A 24,660-nucleotide genomic window follows, 5' to 3' on the forward strand; every position below is an offset into this window, starting at 1 on the left:
TAAAAATGTTACAGAAATAATCCCTTCGTGTTGGTTTGATTTAATTTTTTTAAAGCATTCTGGACTCAACCTCTTCACTGGCCCTCTCTTTCCTACCATTCTATGGATTACATAACTGAATTATCTGTTTCTGTGGGATCAAGCCTGACATATCATGGCTTAAAAGGAAAATATTTACCCAGTCCTTTGACAAACTTCATAAGGCACATAATATAACTGGTGGCAGCGTTGGCAAAGACCTGGATGTTGTCTGTGTTTAGAAATGCTTCAAAGACATCAAACACTGGAGCCTGGCGTTTCCCTGAGGAGATAACAAGATGAGAACTCTTCCTCACACCCCTGTAGAAATTATTTTCCAACCATTTTTCAGCAATTTAACTCAATCTGTAGAATCTTTTCTATTCTGGGCAGAGACAGAAACTATCTTGAAAGTAAAACCTTCTTTTGCTCATGGGGAAACCCAGCCTTTCATAGGAAGTGATAGAGATTCCCTCCTTTGCCCAGTCTATGACCAATACCAGTTTATGCCTGCTCAAATGGTAAGAGCAGGTTTGAGCTCTTGGACGCAGGAGCTAATACTTCTGTTTGGTGGAGGTTTCTGTTTAGTTTCTAGTTTAGCTTTTGATAAGCACCAAGATGACATAAATCATGCAGAAAACCATTCAGACTATAGAGTAAAAAAATAGCTTTGCTTTTCCAAAGTAGATTATCTCTTCAAAAGCTGTATACGCCGGCATTCAGCCATCAGCCATAACAGATCTAAATGACAAAGTTTATGCAGAAAACCATGTCCCTTACACGTGACTTGTCAGATTTAAACATACCCTCTAATCAGAAAAAATGGGTTTTCCCATATTAACACATTTCCATACAAGAAAACATCTCTGGGAGGAATGCACATTCTTACAGAAATGTGGTCTGTAATAGTACTTGGATTCTGAAAGCCTTGTGATCAAATGCCTGGATAAGCTGTTGCCTAGATTATCACATTAAGTTACCATGATGTGTAAGATGCAATAGGTTTCATACACCAGGGAAGGCAGTCCACAAGAGACATGCTACTTGAAAACAGTCCTTTTTCCAGGAGGACAGTGACAAATGCTCAGCCAAGCTCAGCACCCTTGCACTACTGTCTTACTCAGACTTATTCAAGTAGGTTTGAAGCATTTTTTTCTCATTCTAATAATTTGTTAGAATGTAGAGGATAAAGGGCCAGAACAATGCGTCTGCTTTCCTCCCTACCCCAACTAATAAGTCAGATACTTTGTTACAGTTCTAGAGTGCTGTAGCGCCAGTGTTCAGTTAGGGCTTTTAAATTCATTGAGTTAGTTACTATGCCCCAGGGAATCAAAACCACGTTTGAAACACTGCAGTAAGTCCTTACCCATGGAGTATTCTCCTACAAGGTACTCTTTAACTTCTGACTTGCTGCTGCTGTGCACTGTTTCCAGGGCACTGAACAGGGGTCTCCATCCCGATTGGATCTGGGTAGAACACATTTCCACCAACTCTCCTATAGAGGTGATCACCTGCAGCCAGTGTAGGAGGGGTTAAAAGAAAAAGAACCAAAAATCAGAATTGATACACAGATGGATCCTCAGAAGGAAAGAGAATGTCTTTAAACACATTCCTAGACCTCACTATGACAGTCTAGGTTAATTTATTCTTTAAAATTTTTTAGATAGTAGAAAATCTTTATTTAATTGCTTTAAAGCCAGGTCTGCTGTCTCTGTGCTCTGCCAAAATGCTGGAATAGGTAGGCAGAGCACTCCCAATTCCTTGAAGGTGTTAAGGGGCAGCATTCAAGGGGAGGTTGGGAAACACTCTCAGGTGGACCAAGTGCACTCTGGAAACCATTCTTATGGGCATAGAGACCACATACAGATACATTGATCAGAGCTGACTTGCCTGGTCTTGGACATCCTCATCACACAGCTCCAGCTGCATGATGCGCTCAAAGGGGCGGAAAAGCGCCTCGTTGAAGTGAAAGTGAGAAGGCTCGTTCCAGTCCATCAGCACTTCGGTGAGGATGTCATGGATGAAGGAGACAGCCTTCTGAGACACGTGTCTCTCCTTGTGACAGGCAGCCTGCAGGGAAAGAAGTATTAGGTTGTGTCCAAGCAAAAATTTTGCTTTATTCAGACACTTTCAAGGGAGGTAAGCACTACATTTTACTGAACCTTCAAAACAGCTTCACCACTGATGTGACCAGGGTAATGTAATGTACAGGTCACTGTAATGAAAATGAGACTACTGCCATGAAAGCAGATGACTGAGACTCTGAGCTGCCAGGAGGCTCACAGATGTATGAAAGTTTGCTGACAATTAAAAACACATAGAGCTAAAAATAAACAAATACCAAAACCCATAGAACAGAACTTGTGGGAAACGTCCTTTGTTTGGACTGTGTGACGATTCTTCCCCTCAAAAGGTAGCAGCCGAGCTGGTTTTATGTGGAAAAAGAAATCCTGCATCCTCTTACGGGAAGAACTGCAAGGATGCAGACCTTGACTGGGAATATCGGCAGACGGAGGAGTCACTCAGAGCCCCTTGGGGTGATTTCAGTTTTTTTCACAATTTGCATCATATTGCAGAAGCCCAGCACCCTGTCCCTGCCCATTTCAGTCACTTGCAAGCACACTCCTTGGTGGCAGTACCGCAATATATGACACAGTATGTACAACACAGAGCAGATTTGACAGTGTTGAAGGTTGTTAAAGCTGTTAAGAGCTACCAAGCCGCCACCATTTTTTTTCAGCTTTGTCACCTTGTGCACACATTCCCATTTTTGTCCCCCATTCCTACCTCTACAAGGTGAGGAGCCACGAGACTCCAGCAGCGCATGAGGTGGAGCAATGGGCGGGATTTACTCCTTACAATTCTGAGCATGGCATCACCAAGTCGGAATAAGTGAAGTGCACTTCTCCTGTCCTGTGTAGATTTTACTTCACCTACAAGAAGGTATAAGAAAAAAAGGAAGCTAAGCATCAGCTGCTCCTCCACTCCTAAATGTCTGAATTTGAAGTAGAAATTATTGATTAAGTGATTGATTAACTAATTAATTATTGATAGGCTTTAGTGAGGGGTGAGAAAAAGATAAAAAACAACCCAAAACCAATGTAAAACACAGCCTATGCCTGTGTAGGTAAAAGGACAGGAGATGGACCCAAGTTTAAACTATCCTAAACATACTTTAAGTGATCACTTCTTTTGCAAACATATGAAAGACAAAGGCTTGGGAAAGTAGTGCCGTAAAGTTAAGCAAGGAGTTAAGTAATTGATATTAAGACCCAAAATGGTAGTTATGAAGGGTTTTGGTGACATCTACAGGAAAGATTATAAACTGCAAATTATTTAGCTTGAGTAGTTAATTCTGTATTTCTTATTAAGCAAAGGATATAAAGAACAGAATGTGTGAAAATGCTTTTCTGTTTCCCAGTCTCTAATAGTTGTTACTTCCTGTTGAAAAGAATTCATCTTCCATTGCTCTTAGAATATTTGGAAAGACACTTCAGCCTCTCATTTCAAATACACTGGTGCTTTTATCTCTAACAACAGATGTAATCAGGGGACATATAATTTTTAAAATAAAAAATAGCATTTAATTCTTCTATCTTAATTTTAATTTCAGCATGAAAATTACTGTTGATTGACCATTACATGACATGAAAAGAAGAAATCTATTTATTAAAACTAGAGTTATGAATGTTGAGGTCTGAAAACAAGCAAGATCAAAAAAATCAAAAACTTGAAATGTCACACTGAGGAAATAACAAGTAGCACTTCAGGGAGGGAGGAAACTAATTAAATTGGAGACACAGATAACAACTGTGTCAGCCACAGGACAGAACAAAACCTGTATGACTAATGTAGCTTCTACAGCCACAGTATAATAAGTGAAGTTATCTTCTTTTGTGTCCAATTCTTCTGCTCTATTTGAGACAGTGATGGAGACAACAATTTACAGGCTTTGTACTGTGAGGTATATGCTCTACCCTGTTGGGGAAAATCAAGCAGGACAAATCCCACTGCTTTATTTAACATTCTTTGTGTGCTTTATACTCTATCACCCATTTCCTGAACACTTCTGAGGTTATCCTACTGTCAAATGTCAAACCTAAATCCAGTGTCTTAAGTCTAGACTGACCCAAATTTCCATAGTGGCCTGGGTTCAAAAACAGAGCTGATTATATATTGGCAGGCAATTAACACCCCCCAAAGTCCAAGAACCAAATGAACATCCTGTGATGTGTTTCAAAGCAGGTGTGGATGTGGACCCTGTCCAAAAAAAGCGCTCAGTCTTTTCTAAAGACAAAAAATGGTTCCCACAATTCTAATAAGAAAGATCTTGTTAGGCTACATACTGTGTTTTATTTTTACCTTGAAATTTCAATTGGAAAAAATTGGTAGGAATACAGAGTAAGTCCTGTAAGCAGTACAATTGTATATTTGTACACTCTGTACAGGATCTTCAGGTGATTTACCTGGCATTGCTAGCGAGTAATCAACTGTATCTGTGACTGAATGGAAAAGCTGGGCCTGAGAAGCCTTCTTGAGCTGGTAAAGGAAGCCTGCCAATGATGTCAAGTTTAACTTGTCAGCAGCATCTTCAAAAAGCCTGTAGGTAAAGAACAGAATCTAACTGAAAAATTCATGAGATGCAGACTTAAATGTGTATGTAAGAGGAAAACTCCTATCTGTTTGTGGCTTCTATACATTGCCTTTCTTGACACATTGGGTTATTGAGGTCTTTTTCATTTATACAGTGCAGCAGCAAGACTTTGATCTAGAAGCTTTATTAATTGGAGGGTGGGAAGTAGGTTGCTATGGGATCAATGAGAACCTTTTCAAGATTCAACTATGGTGCTAAAACAGAAAGTCACTTTTTCAAGTTACCTTAGTGCTATAAGCCATTCATGAACCAGTAATCAAAAACCAGCTGAAACGTGCCAAGACCTCACAATAAAGACCATCATAGCCTCATTGACTAAATTTAGAATTGCACCAGTTTGCTCCATCTGAAGTTACTGACCCAAACTTGAAAAATGAATTAATTCAAGTCTTAAACCTAAGGTTACTGTACCTGAATTGCTATTTCAGAATATTTTGCTAGTTTTGGCTGGGGTAGAGTTAAATTTTTTAACAGCAGCCAGTATGGCACTATGTTTTGGTTAAACAGTGACAAATACAAGCAAGAGTTGTTATTTTCAGCTGCAGTGGGCTCCTAGGATTTAACAGTTAAAATCTGTACACATAAAACAGAAAGTGTGGTTACACTGGAGCTCCACAGAGCTCCACAGAGATTACAGTCACATTTCACATGGTAGAGCCAGAAATTGACAAAAATATGATTTTCTGTTGTTGCTTTTCATGAAAAACTTTCTATAGTCCTAAGAAACAAGGGATTAAGTCCTAATAAACATTTGCACTTAAGTCAAAGGGTAGAAATGAAACATTAAAATTACAGTATTGCTATTCTCTAATTCTCAGAACCAAGTTTCATTGTAAGCTTCCTAAAAAGAAGGTATTTTTATGTCCAGAGTCAAATTTCTACAGTTTATCCATTACTTTTGACTTTGAATTTACATATAACACCTTTGTACATGCAGAGATGAAAAATGTCAGTTGGATCAAATTGCAAGGATGCAAACCCAGGAAATTTTCAACTGTAGTCTGTGCAGCTTAAAAAATAGCAGAAATTATATCAGTTGGCAGACCATGATGAAAGGCATTTAAGATAGCCATTCTGTGACCATACTTGGTTTCCCCCTGCTCCTCTGGACACACTGGGGAAGCCTGATGAACTGACAGAAGGCAGCCCTGACAGAAGCAGCTGCTTTCTGACTGACACTGGTCTTGTCAATCAGTCCCTTCCTGCCAGGACAGGACACCCCTTTACTTTGCTTAACTGAATACAACATATCAATTTACGTGCAAGAAATAAATCCACCACTCTCAGGATGCATTTTATTTGCTTGGCATATGCTGTGCACAGACATACTCAGCTCAGTACTTGCAGGTAGTGCAGAGATGAAAAAACCCCAGGTCTTTTAGAAACAGCTGGTTGTGACAAACACACAGCTCTCTTGTGAAATTCAACTGAAGCAAGTGGCTGCAACAAACAAAGATTAGACCTACTGCAGCACCAAAAGGGCCATTTTGGTACTTCTGGGGGAACAAGGATTCTGGTTACGGACAGCAGTGTTTTTACCTGTCAGCCTGTGTGGAGAGTGTGAGAACAGCCTTGGCAGCATTGGTACCACAAAGCAGACTGCCTCCACGGAAGTCAAAAGCTCTGCCCTTACTGCTGTCCTTGATGAGATCCTGGATAGAAACTGGCTGAATGACAGGATGGCTGCTGAGGGTGGTCTCTTGCTCGGGGGTCAGTGCCTGAGCAGCCTCCCCAGGCTCAGAGTCTGGGTGCAGCCCTCCAGGTGCCTGCTGTGACTGGGTGATGGTAAGGGAGGGCTGGGCAGCACCATCACTGAAGTGAGTGTGCTCCAGCGTGCTGATGTACTCACACACCCTGAGAACACACAGGAGAAGCGAAAAATTAATCAACACCCCAAAACAAATCCTCCCTCCACTAATCACAGGACATTTTCCTCAAACCATAGACAGATAATTTCTAACGCTCAAACTACACACAGATGACCTTTCTTCTTACATCCTTTGGCCTCCCATGTGCCTAGACAGCAAGTAGTTTGGTGGAGGTACCTGAAAAGCCCATTTAGGTTCCTGGGTCTGCCACAGTCTCCTGGTAACTTTGAAGCTTCTAAGCACTGATTTTGTCCCTGAGCAGTGGTGGAAAACAGCACCATCTTTTCTTTTAGAGATACTGACAGCTAATTCACCCTGACACTGTTTATACAGAACACTCACAGAGCCTGAAAAGCCCTTTTTCCGAGTTCCTTACTTTTAGGCAATATGGCATGAATTCTGGCTATTTTGGGAAAGCTGGCGAATACCTGAATACATGAGGCCAACAGTCCTGATTATGGCTTCCCATCTCCAGACCCACATTAAGGACTGCATCCATACACAAAACATGAGCAGTGTGCAGGCAGACTCCCTGCACTTTCCCCATCTGCTCCAGTTTCTGCTCCACTTTCTGTTTCACTGCAGCATAAAAAAAAATAAATAAAATTAGATTCTTCAGCTTTTAAATAAACACTGGTTTGCATACAGGGTGATGGCAAAAGATTACAGTCTGAAATCTACAAAAGAACATGAATTTTAGACCAAAAAAACCAACAGAGAAACCAATTTCCTAATAAACCTAAGCTTTAAAACAAAAGTCCTTTTTGACTGATCCTATATACAGGAGAAAAAAAATCAATGTTAGATTGACACCCTCCACCCCCAAATTCACATCCTGTTGCCCACAGAACAGTTGCAGATTGCCAGTGACATTTCTCTTTGGAGATGGCTGACTAGATATTTATTTTTACCAAAATCTCCTTTGCTATGGAAAAAAAAAATAGCATTTATGGATTTTGCATATATTTCCATACGAAAAGTTTCACCAAAAACCTCTTGTCAAAGCAAAACTAATCTTGAACCGAGCCACAACCATTTGGATCTATTTATTTTTTCAGAGAATCCCTGAAAAGCTTTGCTTTCATGCTGCATTGGAATGGAAACAAGTTTTGAAGCTTTTTAAGCTTTCATAGAACAGATCTGTTGGCCTCTGGCCACTGCTGCTGCCTCCTCTTTGCTTCAGCATAGTCTGGACAACTCACTTCAGTTATGTCTAGCAGAGCAGTCAAAAGCTTTCTTAAGCTTAGGCTTTTTCAGTTTTGTTTTCTCTACCAAAACACCAAATTTAAGTACCAAGCAGGGTCATTTGTGCAACACTGTGTTTTGCTATGGGCTTCTTGCCATTAGAAATCAGATGTAACCAGAGAAATTATATGTACTTCAAATAGTCACTGCAGACAACAATGGACTTCAACTTCCACTGAATTTGAAATGATGGTATAGAGATGCAGAACTTTTTGTATGCTATAAAGGCAGAATCTTTTATTCCATTTTAATTTAACATGATTCAGAAACAGTTTTAAATATCTGATTATGATGATGACAAAAGATAAGCAAGGGTATATAAACCAGACAGGGGGAGTGATGCAAACTCAGCTTACATTACCACCCAACACACAAAAATCCCCAAAAAAACCTGTTTCTCTAATGCTCTCTTGTTGTACTAGTATCACAAGGTTTAAAAAGCACACACTGAAAAATGCTGTTGGCTTATGCACTGTTCCACTAATTTCAGTTCTGTATAGAATATAATTAGCAGGACATAATATTAAGAATCTAGGAGGGCAGGACAGGTACTGAAGACACACATCCCATGTGCCTACAAGCAAGTGGTGCACAGCAGAACAGAGGGAAATGTCACCATGGGTGGCAAAGTGCTTTCCAGTTGTAGCTTCACGGGCAATATAAGATAAGGTAGGTAATTTCATCATGTAGTTACCTTGAGCAATAGCATCACTGGGTTCTTGGATTTCTTTTTCCTCTTTCTCCTCTTGGACACAGGAGGCCGCAGACATTTGGGCAAGAGCAGATGCACAGTTAGCAGCAACTCCTGTAAAGCAACCACACAATTACTGTATGACCAATGTTTCCTCCCCAATCCCATACAACCTCAACAAGAGGTAGGGTTAAGGAAAGTTGGCTGGATATGTTTATGCTGTAGGGCACTCTATGCATATTCCCACCATCCCTATGCAAAACTGGAGCGGCATGCTGCATTTCTTTCTGCCAAATGCCTTCAAGGAAAGTTACCATCCTATATTATGAGTCTGCCATGACATCCCCCATGCAGCATTACCTAGAGCACAGCTCAGCCGGGCTGCCCTCCTTAGTCCATCCAGGCTCAGGCAGATGGAGTCTTTCTCCTTCTGGTTCTGCTCTTTGGCTCCTTCTGCTCCCAAGATGAAGGCCAGCCCCTTGGAGCTGCCTGCCATGCGGCCAGTCAGTGGGGTGGACAAAGTGTCAATCAAGTTCTTCCAACAGCCAATTAAAATGTATCTGGCAAAAGCAATTCCTAGAGTGGAAAAAACAATAATACTATTACTACTAGGAAATGACACAACAGAAGCTTTATCATTAGTGGTAAAAAGCCAAGTCACATTTGTCCTCTGCACACTGAACTACCAATTCACATGTACAATGTACTAATATACTTAGTTTTAAAATTGGTTTTCTACACAATTTATCTGTATATGCTTTTGGTGCATAATGATCCACTGCTGGTAGACACACTCATAGTACAGTCTTAGTACCTGCAACAACAGAATCATCTGTCTTCCGGTTTTGGCAAAGAGGAGATTGAGCTGAAGCAGATGCCATCAATTGGCCACCAATTGCACTGCTGCCCAAGCCGTCGATGTCTGCCAGAACATTAAAAAACATCAGATTACATTATTTGACACACAGATGGTACAAGGAAAGCACGTCTTACTGGCTCTGTGTTCCTGACTTCTCAGGTGTGCTTTTTTGTTACTCTTTCTGGCAGCCTTCTAAAGCCTTGGTATAAACATGAGCTGCGGCACTTTAGGCTTTGCCCAGTATAACCAATGTTTTGTTGAACAGGGGAGACATCCCACTCTCAAAAGCTGCTTTCCCCTTCAAGTTGCACAGTGAACAGAACTTCCAGTAGAGATTTTGTGGTATTTCTTACAGTTCAGAACTTACCACACACTAAATCTCTGCATTTCTTAGTATATTATTTTAAATCTTGCTAAATCCTGTATTTATTTACCTCAGTCTGAGTCCTCAAGGTGCATTTGAATCTTATGTCCTAAATGTGATTTTTAGTAGAGCTATGCATGCTCCATTGCAACAAAACAAATACAATCCTTTCTCCAACACAACAAAAGACCAGTTTCTCACAGAGAGTTTAATGTTAGGGACACCAGGTTGATTTTCTTTCTAACAAGCTCCATCTCCACAGCCAGGTATCGTTTTTTCCGAGACTTTCATCTTCCCAGCTCCATAGCTAGAAGTAACACTGAGCTCAATACAATCAGCTAAAAAACTTTTAGAGCAGTACCCTTTGATCACCACTTAATGGCTCAGCTGAAGTCAGTGTTCTCCCTGCATACACTATTTTAATTACATACACATTAAAGCAGACAGTCCATTTTATATCAATACAGTATCACAGCCATCCTGCTGTCTTTCAGCTGATACAATTTGATTTTTTTCCCCTCAAATGAAGCTAAGGATTGCTTTTAAGCAATTGTGCTCCAGGTCTTCAGCTTCTCTCTAATGCCATTTGGCATATCCCTGGCATAGCTGAAGTCTGAACCGAGGGGAGTCCAATCTGTGGAAGGCTTCCAGGATCAGATGCCACTATTTATATTTGTACTGCACCGCAGGCACACTGAAATGGCTTTGCTATGACATCAAGAAAACAGCAGCCTTACTGTTTATCATTAACAAGTATCAAGTCTACCAGAACTGAAGCTGACAGAATTAAGAGATGTTTTGATTCAGTGAACAAAACAACTCTCCATGTCTCCCACGGACAGTTTTGATTTTTTTTTCAAAACCACTCTGATGAGCCAAAACAAACACTTAAGTACCTGCCACAGCTAGGTCTGGCTCCTTCTCTACCAGTAATTCCACAAGACATCACATATTGCATGCTTACATGCTGTTCCGTATGTAACTCAGTAAAGCAGCGTATCACTGTAGCTTGTTTTAGACACATTTGGAAGTTAGCCTTGCCACCATAATATTGTACTGACCCGTCAGCATGCTGATAAGTGGAAGGCTGTGTTCCTCAGGGCTTCCCCAGTATCCAGCTTCACCTAGCATGTTCCTTTCTAGTACCTGGTGGTACAGTTCTTCAACCCAGGCCTGGGAAAATACCATCAACACTCCACTGGACTGGACCTGCTTCATGAACTCCTTCTGCAGAGAACCATTAAAGCCAAATGTAAGACAACAGTGTAAACCCTACAGCATGAGCCCCCAGATCTACTTCTGAGTAAGGGATTGCAGAAGTAGAAATTAAGTTATAAGAATAATTAATGGAGGACCACAATCTTAGAATTGTTAAGGTTGGAAAATATCTTTAAGATCATCAAGTCCAACAGCAGAGCACCATCACCACGTTCACGATTAAATCATGTCCTGAAGTGCCATATCCACATGTTTTTTAATGCTTCCATGGGCAATCTGTTCCTCTTCCTTATAACCCCTTCCATGAAAAGAAATTTCCTAATATCTAGTCTAAACCTCTCCTGGCACAACTTGGGATCCTTTCCTCTAGTCCTGTCACTTGTTACCTGGGAGAAGAGGCCTACCCTCACCTTACTACACCCTCCTTTCAGGGAGTTGTAGACAATGAGAAGGTCTCTCCTGAGCCTCCCTTCCTCGAGGCTAAACAATGCCAGCTCCCTCAGTCACTCCTCATAGCACCTGGTCTCTAGACCTTTGACCAGCTTTGTTGTCTTCCTCTGGACTCACTCCAGGACCTCAATGTCCTTCTTGTACTGGGAGTCCATGAGCTAAACCAGGATTTGAGGTGTGGCCTCACCAGTAGAGGGATGATCCCTGCCCTGGTCCTGCTGGCCACACTATTCCTGGTACAGGCTCAGGATGCCATTGGCCTTCTTGGCTACCTGAGCACACACTGGATCATGTTCAGTTGGCTCATCAGCACTCCCAGATCTTTCTCCCACAGGCAGCTTTCCAGCCACTCTGCCCCAGTCTGTAATGCTACACTGGGTTCTTGTGACCCAAGGGCAGGATCTGACACCTTACCTTATTGAGCCTCATACAATTGGCCATTCCCCATCAACCCAGCCTGCCCAGATCCTTCTGTGTCTGTCTTTGCAGTGGAGAATGGCATGAACAGCTCTCCTTTCTCCTACTGCAGTTAATTCAAGATGCAAATCAGAATGACAGTTCTTGCACAATGACAATGGGACATGCTGATCTCTCACTGTTTCCACCAGGTAGCAGTAGGACCTCAAATCCAATTAAAAGAAGTTGAGGCACCTAAAGTGGCCTGCCCAACAACTGGGCCTTTTTGCATTGAATGGTCATCACAGATGAACTGGTCTCCAATTATTTATCAGAGGATCTCCAAGAATAATTAGTCATGCTCAGGTCTGTTGCACACACTGAATCCTCTAGAGAATATCCTGAGTCACAGATCTGCACTTGATCTGTTGCAGAACACACCAGAACTAAGGATGATGTTAAACTCCATTTGTTTTTGAGATGATCTAGATTCTCTTACACTGGAAGTTCAGAAATAATTATACATTTTGACACCTTTTTTATTTTTTCCATATATCACAATTTTTTTTGTTTTTTTCAGAAAACTCCAAAGCAATGTCTCTTGAGCAACTAAGTTGAAAAACATGCATCCATGTTTTATAACTCATGATTTTTAAAAAGCCCCAGAAGCTGAGTAATTCCAAGTATAACAAAAATCATAATTTCACATTACTAAGACCTACTTATTTTTCACTTTAACTTCTCATGTCTTCATCTACAGAAGTTCAAATTGAGTATTAGGCAAAAAAAGCCAGTTGCAAGATGAAGGTCTGTTTATGCACATTATCAAGAGACAATACTTGCTGTATCACATGATGCTAATCTATTCTGAAAATAGCTTTACCATCAAAATGACTGCGACCTTAATGACAATCAGTAAGCAGCATTCCTTCCCAACAAATCACAGTGTAATTCAGATGCATGACACTTACCATGCAAAATTCATAAGCAGCTTGGAGAACGCTTCATTTGCAATTACTATTTCTCTACTTAACAAGCATCCTGAAGGCTTTATGTGTGGGCTGGTTTATGTGAAATGAAGCAAAATAAATTTTCATTTTTTTAAAAACAATTATCCCATATTCCCCAACTCACCAGCAACACAGGGGCTTGGGCAGGCTTCTTCCTGTAGTAATCTGAGTTTGCCAATTTTAGGTTGAGCAGTAAAGTGTAATGTGATAACACATAGAGACTGTCTGCATTCATCAGTGTCTGGAAGTTGAAATTTAGGTTTCCCTCAAATCCTGGTGAGTGCATCATACCTAACAAAAACACCATGTGAGCTCTCATATTTTACACAGATTTTTACTGGAAAAAATATCAGAAACTATCCCTAGCATTTTGACAGCAACAGATTGCTAGAATAGTTAATGAATCATCAGTAGAAATTACTCTACTAAACATACTAGAATAGGGAATTCAAAAATAAGTAGTTCATCTAGAATGCAAGATAAACTGAACACTCCAGTCACAGTCCAGCATAGCAACATGCTAAATTTGAAATTAGCAAGGAGCACCAGCATTCCTTATGATGACTATCAAGTACAAAGCAAAGGGCAGGATACATCTGCAACGCTAACTGGAAAAGTGAGGTGGAAAGGAGCAGACCCAAAGTCTGTGCACTTAACTGAGAATACACTGCACCAAATGGTGCTAATGAGGTTTACAGCCTTTTAACCCCCCAGTAAACCTGTTCTGGCTAAGTCAGTTGCTGGATGGGGACTGGAGTGCTCTACACCTTGCATGATCAGTCTGTAATCATCATTCTCTCCATGGCCTAGAAGTATGTGGACAAATATCTGAGGCAAAGCTGGCTGGAACTAGTTGCAACTCCAAGTCCTATTTATCTAACACCAAGGACTACTTTCTAAATAGCTGAGAACTTGCACTTCTGTCATCCCAGAAACCACCTGTAAAGCACTCACTAGACCTGAAAACACTATTTCTATGAAGCCTACAGCTATGCTCAGTGGCACAATCCCTTCTTCCCATTGATGGCAAATAGCTGACCTACTGGTAGAAAAATATCAATCAAGTATGAGCAACACCTAACTGAATCCCCATGATCTGTAGCTTGAACCATGAAAAAACCAGTAATACCAGATCCAACCACATGAGTTATAATATTTCATGGTTTTCACATCAACTGTGAAATTCATTCATACAATGTCAATTAGGGAAGACTAAGAAGTCAGCTTTATTCTAAAGGAGTATTTGAAATGGAACAAAAACCAGCTTCCAAGGTTAGTTACAAGATGAAGCAAAGCTGTGTCATTTGTTAACTGCTGCAGTGGTTTACTGTGAACATATTCCTCCCACCATAAAGCTCATACCTCTTCTTAGACAAAATACAACAAACCATTAACATTAAAAAAAAAAAAAAAGAAAATCCACACACAGAAAAGAAGCAAATGTTTTTCTTGCCTCGTGAGGGTTTGAAAGCTCTGTGCTGCTGCCTTCTCGGACTTTCCACTGTCGTCACTTTGGGGGCGTGGATAAGGTGAGTAACTGTTTGAGGGTGGATTTAGAAAGAGAGTAACTGTTCCAGGGTGGGTCTAAAAAATGAGTATCTGTTCAAGGGAGCAACCTTTGTGGAAGAAGGGCGATAGGGTTGGCCACAAACCACACCCACACCCACAGAGGCTGGCATTGTTTGGGGTAGATTTCTCATGGTGAATGTTGACAGAGAGCCTTTACCAGAACTGCAACCATGTGCTTTAAAGCAGCCTGTGAGTAGTTCTAGTGATTCCTTCATCATTGAAAGCAAAGATGCATCTTAACACTCTGTTGGATGGAGGATCGTGACATTGATGTAGATACCTCATCTCACACTGTTTTTTTGTCTTATCTCTCTTAAATCTGTACCTCAGGGAATAGAACCTGCTAGAGTAATAAAAACCTCAAGGCAGAGATGTACATAAAAGTAAAAAACCCCAACAAAACAAAACAAAACAACAAAAAAGCCCAGTTTATTTTGGATTAAAATGTTTTTTAAAACGTGCAACCTCCTATATAAGTTTAGAATTAAAAAAGAAGGTGTAGAAGTGCACAGAAAAGGGGATATTCCATTAAGGGGATGTATTTGAGCACCAAAAAGTGTTGGGGAAAAATATATTCCTTAACTTCCTCTAAAATATGGGAAAACAAACAACTGCATTTATGAGATGCTGGGATCACAAAAACAGAAGATGATACTTACCGGCATAAAAACCTTCCCTCTAAAAACTAGGGAATTAAAACTGAAGATGGGCTTACTCCTAACTTTAGAGTTATCCAAGTTATTTGCAAATTTTAATTTCACTATAACTCTGCTTAGCTGACTTCACCTTTTCCATGCTTATCTCAGCAGTGCCTTAAATTCCTACCTCCATTCATTCATTGCCTTTCAATCCTATGAAAATATCCTAATTTTGCAATGCTATCTATATAAGGACCTGGCTTGTAGGAGGAAAGAGCACTAAACTGTATTATCCTTCCAAAGAGTAAGAAAAATAAAAAAATTAAACAAAGGAGTTAAATAAGGTCTCCCAGAAACACAAAAATACTGCTTCTGTACTGACTGATCTCAGAACTGCATCTGCATCTTTTCTCAACTCGAATCTTAAACTCTCAAAATTCCCAAAGTATTCTTCAAGAATTATGCATGAATAAATGTTGTATATACAATGAATATAGATAGATAGAGGGATCATCACCAAATTTGTGCCTGGAGCAGCTGATGTTAATGAAGGACTCCTAAAGTAGGGACCTTCATGTTGCTTATACAGGCAGATCAAACTGGTGTTTCAGAAGCTCTCCAGGGGGAGGAGTCCTTACGCCCTGATATTTGTTTCAAGTTTTCTATGTCTCTCTCTCTAAAGTCTTCAAACTCATGGCTCTCTCACCCACACAGGAGCACAAGTTCTCACCTCAGGAGGACTGATGGACATTTGCTTAAGATCTGAGGTACAAGTTAAGGGGCCGTTTCAGCTGGACTGAGTCTCATTCCAGGTGTCCAACTGAAACAGGAACCATGCAGATCTTACAAAAGCATAAAAGTGCAACTCTGCAACAGCCACATCTCCATGAAAACTCCAGGATACCTCTTCCAGGCTGTCTTAGGACAGTGACTTGCTACTCCACTTTTCCATGATTCCTTACTGAATGGTGTCTTTTACAAGTACTTCACCAAATCCATCTGCAAACGTGGTGTACATTTTTAAAGTACAGATTCAGCCACAGGGGTTGCTTTCTTAAGAAAAGTGAAAGGTCTCTCTCAACAATCTAAGTCCCAAACTAGGTATCTTTTTAAGATATGCAAACCACAAATAGTGGATTTAATGCAGAAATTGAGTTATATTCTTCCATTTTTCTCACTGCATTATTCATACTGAATGCCAAGAAAAGCTATGTTTAGCCTTAAAATCTAGATTCTCTTAGGTCCACATCTTTCAAAGCTTTATAGCACTCTATAAAGACTTCACAGACAAAAGAAGTGGCATACTCATTCATGCACAAGACAGCAGGTGCACAAAGGTTTGAGCTAGAGGTCTAATACTGGTCTTTCAGCATAACCTCAAGATTACTCTTTTTCAGGAAAAAAGATATACCTGTGGCAGAAAGGGTGCTCTTGAACCCCTCAATTAGGAAAGTGGTTAACATCAGTCTCTCTTTCAAGGTATTTCTTTTCTGTGATATAAAATGGCCAATGTTTCTTAAGTATACCATTTATCATCTTCCTGAGTTAGGGTTTATCTGGGTAGCATTTAAACAGGATATCAGGAATATCATCTTATTCACCTATCTTCATATCTAAACTATGCTGCATGATGATGGGAAGAGTCTCCGCTTCTGACTCTGTATGAATTTAATGTGTGTGAGAGCACAAATGAATGAAGCAATGATTAGGAGACGAGCAATAGGAAAGGCAATTGCAGTAAAGTAAGTTAAAGAAACAGAGACATATATTTAAGCAAACATTTTCATTTTGCCCACTGTCAGGAAAGTAAAACCCTTCTAAGAATATATATTTACACACATTTTAAATATCCTATCAACAGGACAAACTAGCCTTTGCATAACTTTTTTTGTTTGTTTGACAGGTCAAGATCCCAAATGTTCTAATCATGAAAGAACTGAAGATATTCAATCTCTTAGAAGGCATGATCTTAATTTTTCACTCAGTCTGGGCTTTGAGCTTTGCATTTCCTGTCATATTAGACCAGCAGCACTAACAAAAACAAAAGAGTGAAGACAAACTCTCCTATTTCCCTATCTTTCCTAGAGCTTGCTGCTGTGGAATTGTAACCAGCTTCTTTGTAAGGCTGGCATTATTAAAAGTAACAGTGCAGTGATATACTAAGCTACTTATATCTCATTACAAACAGGTGATGGGTCTTCCCACACCCCTCTCAGGGGCAACCCTGACCTCTCTTTAATGACACCATGTGCCAAGCTTCTCACCATAGCTTCGCAAACCTGCAAAGAGGTATCTTGCTACAGCAAATTCCATTTCTTTATTGATTCAGGACATAATCCAGAGCCTGTTAAGAATCAATGGATGTACCTCCCTTTGAATCAGTGCTTGCATACTCAATTTGCTTTGCCCTAAATGAAGTGTGTTTCTGTGGAGGAATGTATGGTGTAAAGCTCAAACTTCCTCATTCTGGGTATGTTCTCTGAAGATGAAATCCTACAAGGGAATCTGTGTACAGTGCTGTCAGAGTGTGCATGCTGGTTAGACAGTAAATATTTGCTTGCAAACCTGAGCAGAACGTTGAAGAGAAGCTCTGCAGTGCTCCATCCACTTCTTCTATGCTGGGAAGAGCTATAAGCCTAGGAAGAAGCGCTTCAAGTGACTGGATAAAGAGCCGTGCACTGTGTTGGTCTGCTTCTTGGCTCTTCAGCAGTTTCAGAGAGAGAGCAGCAGTGCGTAAGGACCTGTGACCCGGGCAATCCCGTGGTGTCTGCTCCTCATCAGCCAGGGAACAATTGTCAGAACCTATGTCTGAGACATCAGACCTGCCGGAATCTTTTTCTGCTGCCATGGAATACTGATCACATGAATCAAACTCAGTCCTAGAAAGGTCCTGGTCATCTACACTGAAGTTACTTTCACTGTATCTGGAGCCATAGGACCGGGTCTTGCAATCAACTGATAAAAAGTTAGTTATATCTGGATAGACTATGGTGTGGCTTCTTTGAACAACATCTGGCTGGTCAATGGTTTCTGACTCTGGTTCTCTGTAATGAATCTCTTTGCTTTCGTGTCCAGCTGGAGATGGCAGGGAGTTTTTTTGATTTTCTGGATTATCCTCTGGAGTTGTTTGTCCCATATCCCCTTCCAAAGTAGTCTGACCAGTGTCTGTGGTAACACTAATGCTAATATCGGGACTCTTCTCATTCGCTGATTCCCAGGCAGGGTTTTCTGAGGACAGGATGCGTCTCTGCCACCTGAAGTCAGCATCATTGATCTCCATGGAGTCCCTGCTTGTCTCGGTCCCATCCTTCAATTCTTCTAAGCGCTGGAGCAGCAGCTGGATCTGCTCTTCACTAAGACCCCTCCCTTGGCTCAGCTCATCTAATGCTCCAAGCAGGGCAAAGACGCAGGACACTGAAGCATAACACGCTTCAATACCACCTTTGATGCACGCTTCCGTCATCCCATCCATGATACTACAATCAACACAGAGTTTATTTAAGTGATGCAACATGTATGGTGAGCACGTCACTGTCATTCAACACCATCTTTCCATAACCAGGAAAAAAAGAAGTGAACTTATCCTTTAAGACTATTCCTGAGAAAGACAATTAGTGTAAGAACAAATTACTAAGTCTCCCATGCAAGCATGGTCATTCTGTAAAGGGAGTGCCAACAAGGGAAAGTTACCATGCATTTATAACAGCATGCACAGCATGTTCTCTCTTACAGACAAACACTTAAACTAAAAAAAAAAAATCTCAACCCCCAGCTGAACTAAATTTAAAGGCCATCTGTGTCCTGAAAATGTTCTTATCTACAAGATATGATCTTTATAAGAACTGAGAACCCTTCTTGCTCAATATGACAATGTTTAAATTTTCTATGACCTCCTGACTTCATCTTGAAAATATACCTCTAAAGAAACACACATTTATTTTACTGCAAGTTTAAGGACCCATACCCAAAATTTTTCAGCTGTAAACCAACATATTTGGGAATTTTGGGAAACTCAACAAGGCAGTTATCTACATCTTCACAAACAGGCCCAGACTGATGACAAACCAAGCAAGAACTTTTACACCTTTTCCATTTTCAGAGCTTATTTAACCAGGCAGACACCCTGGCTGATACTGGATGTGCTCCTGAACTGCTTAAGTGTTCTGTGTGCAGGGGTTTAAGACAGAAGAGGCTAAAGGAGGAAACAAAGCGTACAGCTTGAGAAGATCCAGATGGGACTTTCTTTTAGAAATAGACCTCTTCTTGGATTCTGACTCAGAAGAGCAGGGCCCTGCCAAATCACAAAGCTGCTGCGGACTGCCAAGTATCTGAAAGGAAAAGAAACAGAAATAAGTAGAAGATTATCTAAGTATAATTTAAATACAATAAATAAGTCACAATTCTATCAAGCCTTGGAACCCAAGGTAGCACTACTGCAATTTCTCACAGCAAAGGGAAATGGCACAGTGATGCTCTACTTATTAAAGCTACCTTTCCTCCTTTTAGAGGCAGAAAAGCAAGTAAAGGAGAATATTCAGCAAGAATCACATTTAGAATGTTTTCCAGTGCTTTACATTTTTGACTGATTTTTTTCATCTGATACTGCACACAATACAATTTTTATGCCTACATGAGTATTTATTATTATATTTTATACCAAAGGAAGCCTCTCTCCTCAGTCACCTAATTACAAAATTATGGAGCCATGCAATGATTGGCAAAGTGATTCCTTCAGACTCAAGCTGTCAGGTATGTCCTGCACAAAACAACATTAGACTAAGCTTTTCCTAAAACTTCTGTTTTCATCTTGCTGTTGTTTAAAAATAGAGAAAGACAATGACAGAATGACTCCTAGTTTAGACAGGAACCAAATGTGAGGCTGTGTGGTGTTAAGAGAGGTTTTTCAGAAATAGATCAGCCAAGGTATGCACAAGCTAGATGAAAAATTCTCTAGGTGATACCACTGTTCCTACAAATTACATAAATTTCCTTGTGTTCCACAACATGGAAAACCCCATGATTTCAGCTGGTGCTCAAACAAGTCTCCCAGTGCTCCAGTTCTAGTGCTCTCAGAGGCGCTGGGCAAGAGGCCAGAATGGACTGGTCTTGAAATGGCTTTTTAAGCCATTGTCAACTTTCTTGTATCTATTCAAAAAAAGCTCCAAGAAACTGGATTTCAAAAACCTGGCATGTAATCAAAGCATATATTCATCTTATTGCCTGGAAACCACAATGTGAGGATGTGTCTGGGGAAAGATGCCAAAGAAGTTGCAAACTGGATCGTTATGCTTTATCTCACCCAAAAGAGCAGTCGTGACTCAGTGATAGGATCTGCTCCATGCAGCATCACAGCATGAGCCCTGACGGAGTTACCATAGTAGCTTGTGTTGTGGACACAAATACAGCTCTTGCAACTGCATCAAACTATTTGTCAGAGTGGTGCTGATGTACCAGTTGTGCTCAGAAAGAACTATTTCAACAACCCTAGATGGAAAGGTTTGAAATGCATTGCTATGTACATATCAACAACGCTTGCCGTTGAATAAACATTTTGTTTTACGTGCCTGGATTTGCACATGTGATTACCCTACCTCTTTCATAATTTTGATGGCTTCTACTCGATGTTGAGGTGGTGGGTAAAGCAATATCCGGTGATACAGAGACTGTAGCACAGGCTTCATGGATTCCACTGACCCCACCAGTCGAACCAGTTCTGCTGCAATATAATATATGGTCCGTGCAACAGGCCCACTAAGGGCAGGTGCTGTGGAAGAGCAACCTGAACCCCGGCCATGATCAGAGATCCCTGAGGAAGGTGAATCAGCCTCAAGGCAGATGCTGCTGTGGGCAGAGGTGATAGTTTTGTCATGGATTGGATTTCCCAGGATTACTATTAGGGCTGGACACAGTTGCTTCCTGAGAAAGAGAAAAGCAGCAGATGGTAACTGGAAAAAAAATACTCTTACAAGAACAGATTGAAAATAGCCCATGGTTAAATGAGATACACACTCTTGTTTTAATGATCAGTCAAACAGCAGTGGTTAGATACAAAAACAAATTATGCCAGGCTTTTTTCACCTCCCAAGCATCAGCCTGCTAGTCCATATGGAAATACCTCTGTGTGCTGTAGAAGCATGGTACTGATTTTGCAAGTTCGTGTTGCTGCACAGTGCTGTCCCTTTGCAGGATAGCATGCCTGCCTCTTTCACTGGTTGCAGCCTATCACAAGGTAGAAATTCCAGGCTTCCACTGCTCAGTGTCTCTTTCAGTTCACCTTGGGAGCTTTAAAAAAACCTGACTAAACAAGAACTAATCTCTGTTAACTAGAAGGCTGAGTGTTCCATCACTGAACTGCACATGCATTATTTTAGTAAGCACCCTTAGTTGTGAGCCTCTACTGGGCTGTCTTTTGAGAACAAAATGAAAGCCCTCTAAAATAACTCAAAGTGTGCACTATACTACTCATATGCCACTATACAGTAAATACCCATCCATCCTTCAACTATCTTTCTGCATGAGCACTCATGTTAGGTGATTCAACACCAGCAGAGCACTCTTCTGTGGAACCAAAGCCAACTCAGCACTTTGCTCCATTAGCTGCTATTTCAGCTTTGTATTCACGCACTTGACATTTTACTTCAGTCTGCACGACCTTAATTTAAGAAGCCAAGTGCTGCATGAGAATGCGTCCCAAATCTGGTTTTCACCCATGTCTCAGAGGTTCAAGTGACCATCTAGAGCAAGAACCTAATTACAAGTAACAATTCATAAAATACATCCTCATAGGTAACTACATTTTATTTTCTCAAGGTTTTATGCAGTCCAGAATTTTCACCGCTTCTCTTAACAAAATTTCTGAATCAGCTCCGCTTCACCAAGTCACAGAAAGAAAAACAGCTTTTAACAGGACATCAGATAATGACTTTGAATCTGCTTATTCCATTTATTTCTCCAATCAAGTGCATTTCAAAACATAACAATTCACTACTTAAGAAGCATGCCTTTCTCAAAGCAGGCATAATCACAGGTTGCAACAATATATTACCCACACATCTTAGTCCTACAGTTTCTATAGTCCTATAGTTTCTGTATCAAACTATGGAGAACACTGTCAGCACACAGAGCTAATTCTTCTCTGTCTGCTCCCTTCTTTTTCATCTTCATGAACTGACTACAAAGTGCCCATCAGAGTGAAAGCTGTGCGCATGTAGGCAACAGCTCCTTAAAGAATAATGACAGCGACTAGTTTGGATCACAACCTCACCAGACAGGTAATGTATTAGTGTGTATAAAACATTCAAAATGATGTTTGCAGTTTAAACTGTTTCATATCTTCCTAGTATTTCGGGTTTTTTCCCTCCACTTAAGCAGCTAGCTGAAGCATGCCTGTTCATTTCTTGGTATGGCAGCAGTGCAGATTAAGAAGTTCCACCCCGATGGCTTGCCCTCATAGTGCACAGTTACAAACACCTATAGATTTGCAGCATAAACTGGATCATCAAAAGTATGTAAATTGAAAATAGAACAGGAAGTGCTTTCTTTTAACTGAGATCATTTCAGTGATCTTGCGTATAGGATGGCCCCACAGTCTGTCACACAAGCATAAACAAAGAGTTATGTGAAAGCCAAAGGCAGAAACTTCTGAAGTGGGTCTGCCATGAGAGAGAGAGTTTGTTCTACTCTTATGTTAGACTTCCAAGAAGCCTCAGCACTGGGTTCTTGGCAACACTGACAAGTGTTACCAGTCTGAAGACATCCCAGTCTTGCAGCCACTGATGGCCCTGGGACAGGAGGGGGAGTTACGGGTGCCTCTACATGTTCCATCCTTAGAACTGGGCCCAAGTCAAACACTTCAATTTCAAAAATTACAGGGTAAAAGCACAAGAAACACATTTGCCATTAACAGTCACATATATCTTTCCTTAATACAATCACCTGACAAGGTCAAAAGATGGGCACAGACTGCAAGGAACTGCATATTAGTTACATTCTTGCTTTATTACTATGACTCAATTATCCACAGGCTATAAAAACCCCACTATTTCAATTGTAAGGAAAGAAGGATTATTTCAAGTGCTTTGAGGTGATGGTATTAACAATTTAATGATAGATATGAACACCAAAGATATCAAGCCTTCCTGGTGAAGTGCATTAAAAAGGAGAATTTCTTGATAAAATAGAAGCACCATTAAGACTGTTTAGCCTCAAACCTTATAGAACAGTGCAGGTCATAATAAGCATTTCTGTTTACCAGCACACATTTGACATCAATTTTGCTTATATTCCTGTATTATTGTATCAGAACATTAAGAATCTCAACAGTACTCTCCTACAACAAGCAGAGCATCTCTGTGTTTAATGCCACACACAAATCCAAACCATTGCAGAAAACCTAAGAGATTTTCTCTTCTGGCTGAATCCATCAGACCTCATTACAGTGATAACTCACTACCAGGATTTAATGTGGTAGCTGAGCAGGCAGTCCTAACCAATTTTATATGAGGCACAGAAAGAACTGATAGTAGGTTAACAGCAAGCTCTGCTCACACCTGGAGACTTTTACAGGGCCTTTTTGCAAGGCTGGGGGGAGCAGGTCCTTTTATATTTACCAGCTGAGTATTTGCATTAGTCTTCATGTACTCACCATATTAAATCAGTGAATCCTTTGTGCTGGTGCATGCTGGGGGAGGAGCTGTTTAGCATGGAGAGGATACACTCCAAGTAAAGAAGCTGAAGTTGACGATTGTCACTGGCAAAGAAAAGATGCCGTTCATATCATATTAAAACAAAGACTACTTAATTTTCTAAAATAACTGCATTAGTTCACTTGAAAATTATAACATAATTTGCAGCAGTGATTTATTTTGCTTCTTTCTATGAAATTACAATGGTGTGATCACCTGCATCATCCCATTTATTTTGTACTGACCACATGCAGTGATCTACTACATTAAAAAATAGTAAGTGAAGAAAGAGGAAGAATAAAACCCAAATAATTACTCAAATTCAATCTAAAATCTTGGGAAGGAAGCCTTAAACACAGGGAAATAAGACAACACAAGATTTTGGATTATTGGATAGTTTCTTCAGGCAACTTGAAGCATCTTTAGGCTCCTCTCTTCTGGTTTGTTTTTGTTGTTTTTTCCCTTGGTGACAGCCATAATGGTCAAAAGTCAATGCCTACAGGCAGAAAGTCACATGATAACATTGGTACCTCTCAGGGCATTGCCAATTACTCTGTCAGAACCATAAACTCAAAGAAAGCCTCATAAGAAAGAGTATTAAAAAACCTGTGGCCACCTAGAACTGACACACTTGTAACATGCCCTGTGCCTGTGCCTACTCTTAATGTTAACTGCAGGACCCAGGAGACAAGCAAGGCTAAGGTCTGCCTCGTGAAAGGAGCACTCCACGGCAAGTGCATCCATAATCTGGTTTTCACTCCTAAGAAAACCAGGATTTAATAACTCTTTTGGTCAGAGATGAGAGCTGTAGGAATGTGCTTTCTGATATATGATTGTAGGTCAAGGAAGCTGTAAAGAATGGATTTATCTAAATTGAAATAAAGGAGTGAGAAATATCTGCTTTTCTGCCACTGCCTGAGTTCCTTTTGTTCACATATATGAATTTGCATCCAAGTACAATACCTATTTCGCATGCCAAGCAGAAAACTCTGAATC

The 24,660-nt window shown here is 40.5% G+C and overlaps 1 protein-coding gene across 1 annotated transcript in view; it reads right to left on the reverse strand.

Moving 5' to 3' along the window:
* The window catches only part of ARFGEF3 (ARFGEF family member 3), an 86,772-nt gene that overhangs the window by 23,129 nt on the left and 38,983 nt on the right, over positions 1 to 24,660 (reverse strand). Inside the window, exons 10-25 of the mRNA XM_058836517.1 lie at positions 23,625 to 23,729; positions 20,572 to 20,896; positions 19,196 to 19,308; positions 17,546 to 18,456; positions 12,898 to 13,064; positions 10,761 to 10,926; positions 9,291 to 9,398; positions 8,837 to 9,052; positions 8,480 to 8,590; positions 6,969 to 7,119; positions 6,212 to 6,526; positions 4,485 to 4,618; positions 2,806 to 2,951; positions 1,909 to 2,088; positions 1,385 to 1,529; positions 179 to 301 (exon numbers count right to left, since the gene is read on the reverse strand). Of these exons, the coding sequence (XP_058692500.1) occupies positions 179 to 301; positions 1,385 to 1,529; positions 1,909 to 2,088; positions 2,806 to 2,951; positions 4,485 to 4,618; positions 6,212 to 6,526; positions 6,969 to 7,119; positions 8,480 to 8,590; positions 8,837 to 9,052; positions 9,291 to 9,398; positions 10,761 to 10,926; positions 12,898 to 13,064; positions 17,546 to 18,456; positions 19,196 to 19,308; positions 20,572 to 20,896; positions 23,625 to 23,729 (3,416 nt within the window). The remainder of the gene's footprint in view (positions 1 to 178; positions 302 to 1,384; positions 1,530 to 1,908; positions 2,089 to 2,805; positions 2,952 to 4,484; positions 4,619 to 6,211; positions 6,527 to 6,968; positions 7,120 to 8,479; positions 8,591 to 8,836; positions 9,053 to 9,290; positions 9,399 to 10,760; positions 10,927 to 12,897; positions 13,065 to 17,545; positions 18,457 to 19,195; positions 19,309 to 20,571; positions 20,897 to 23,624; positions 23,730 to 24,660) is intronic.

Source organism: Poecile atricapillus, chromosome 3 (assembly GCF_030490865.1).
Source record: "Poecile atricapillus isolate bPoeAtr1 chromosome 3, bPoeAtr1.hap1, whole genome shotgun sequence".
NCBI lineage: Eukaryota > Metazoa > Chordata > Aves > Passeriformes > Paridae > Poecile > Poecile atricapillus.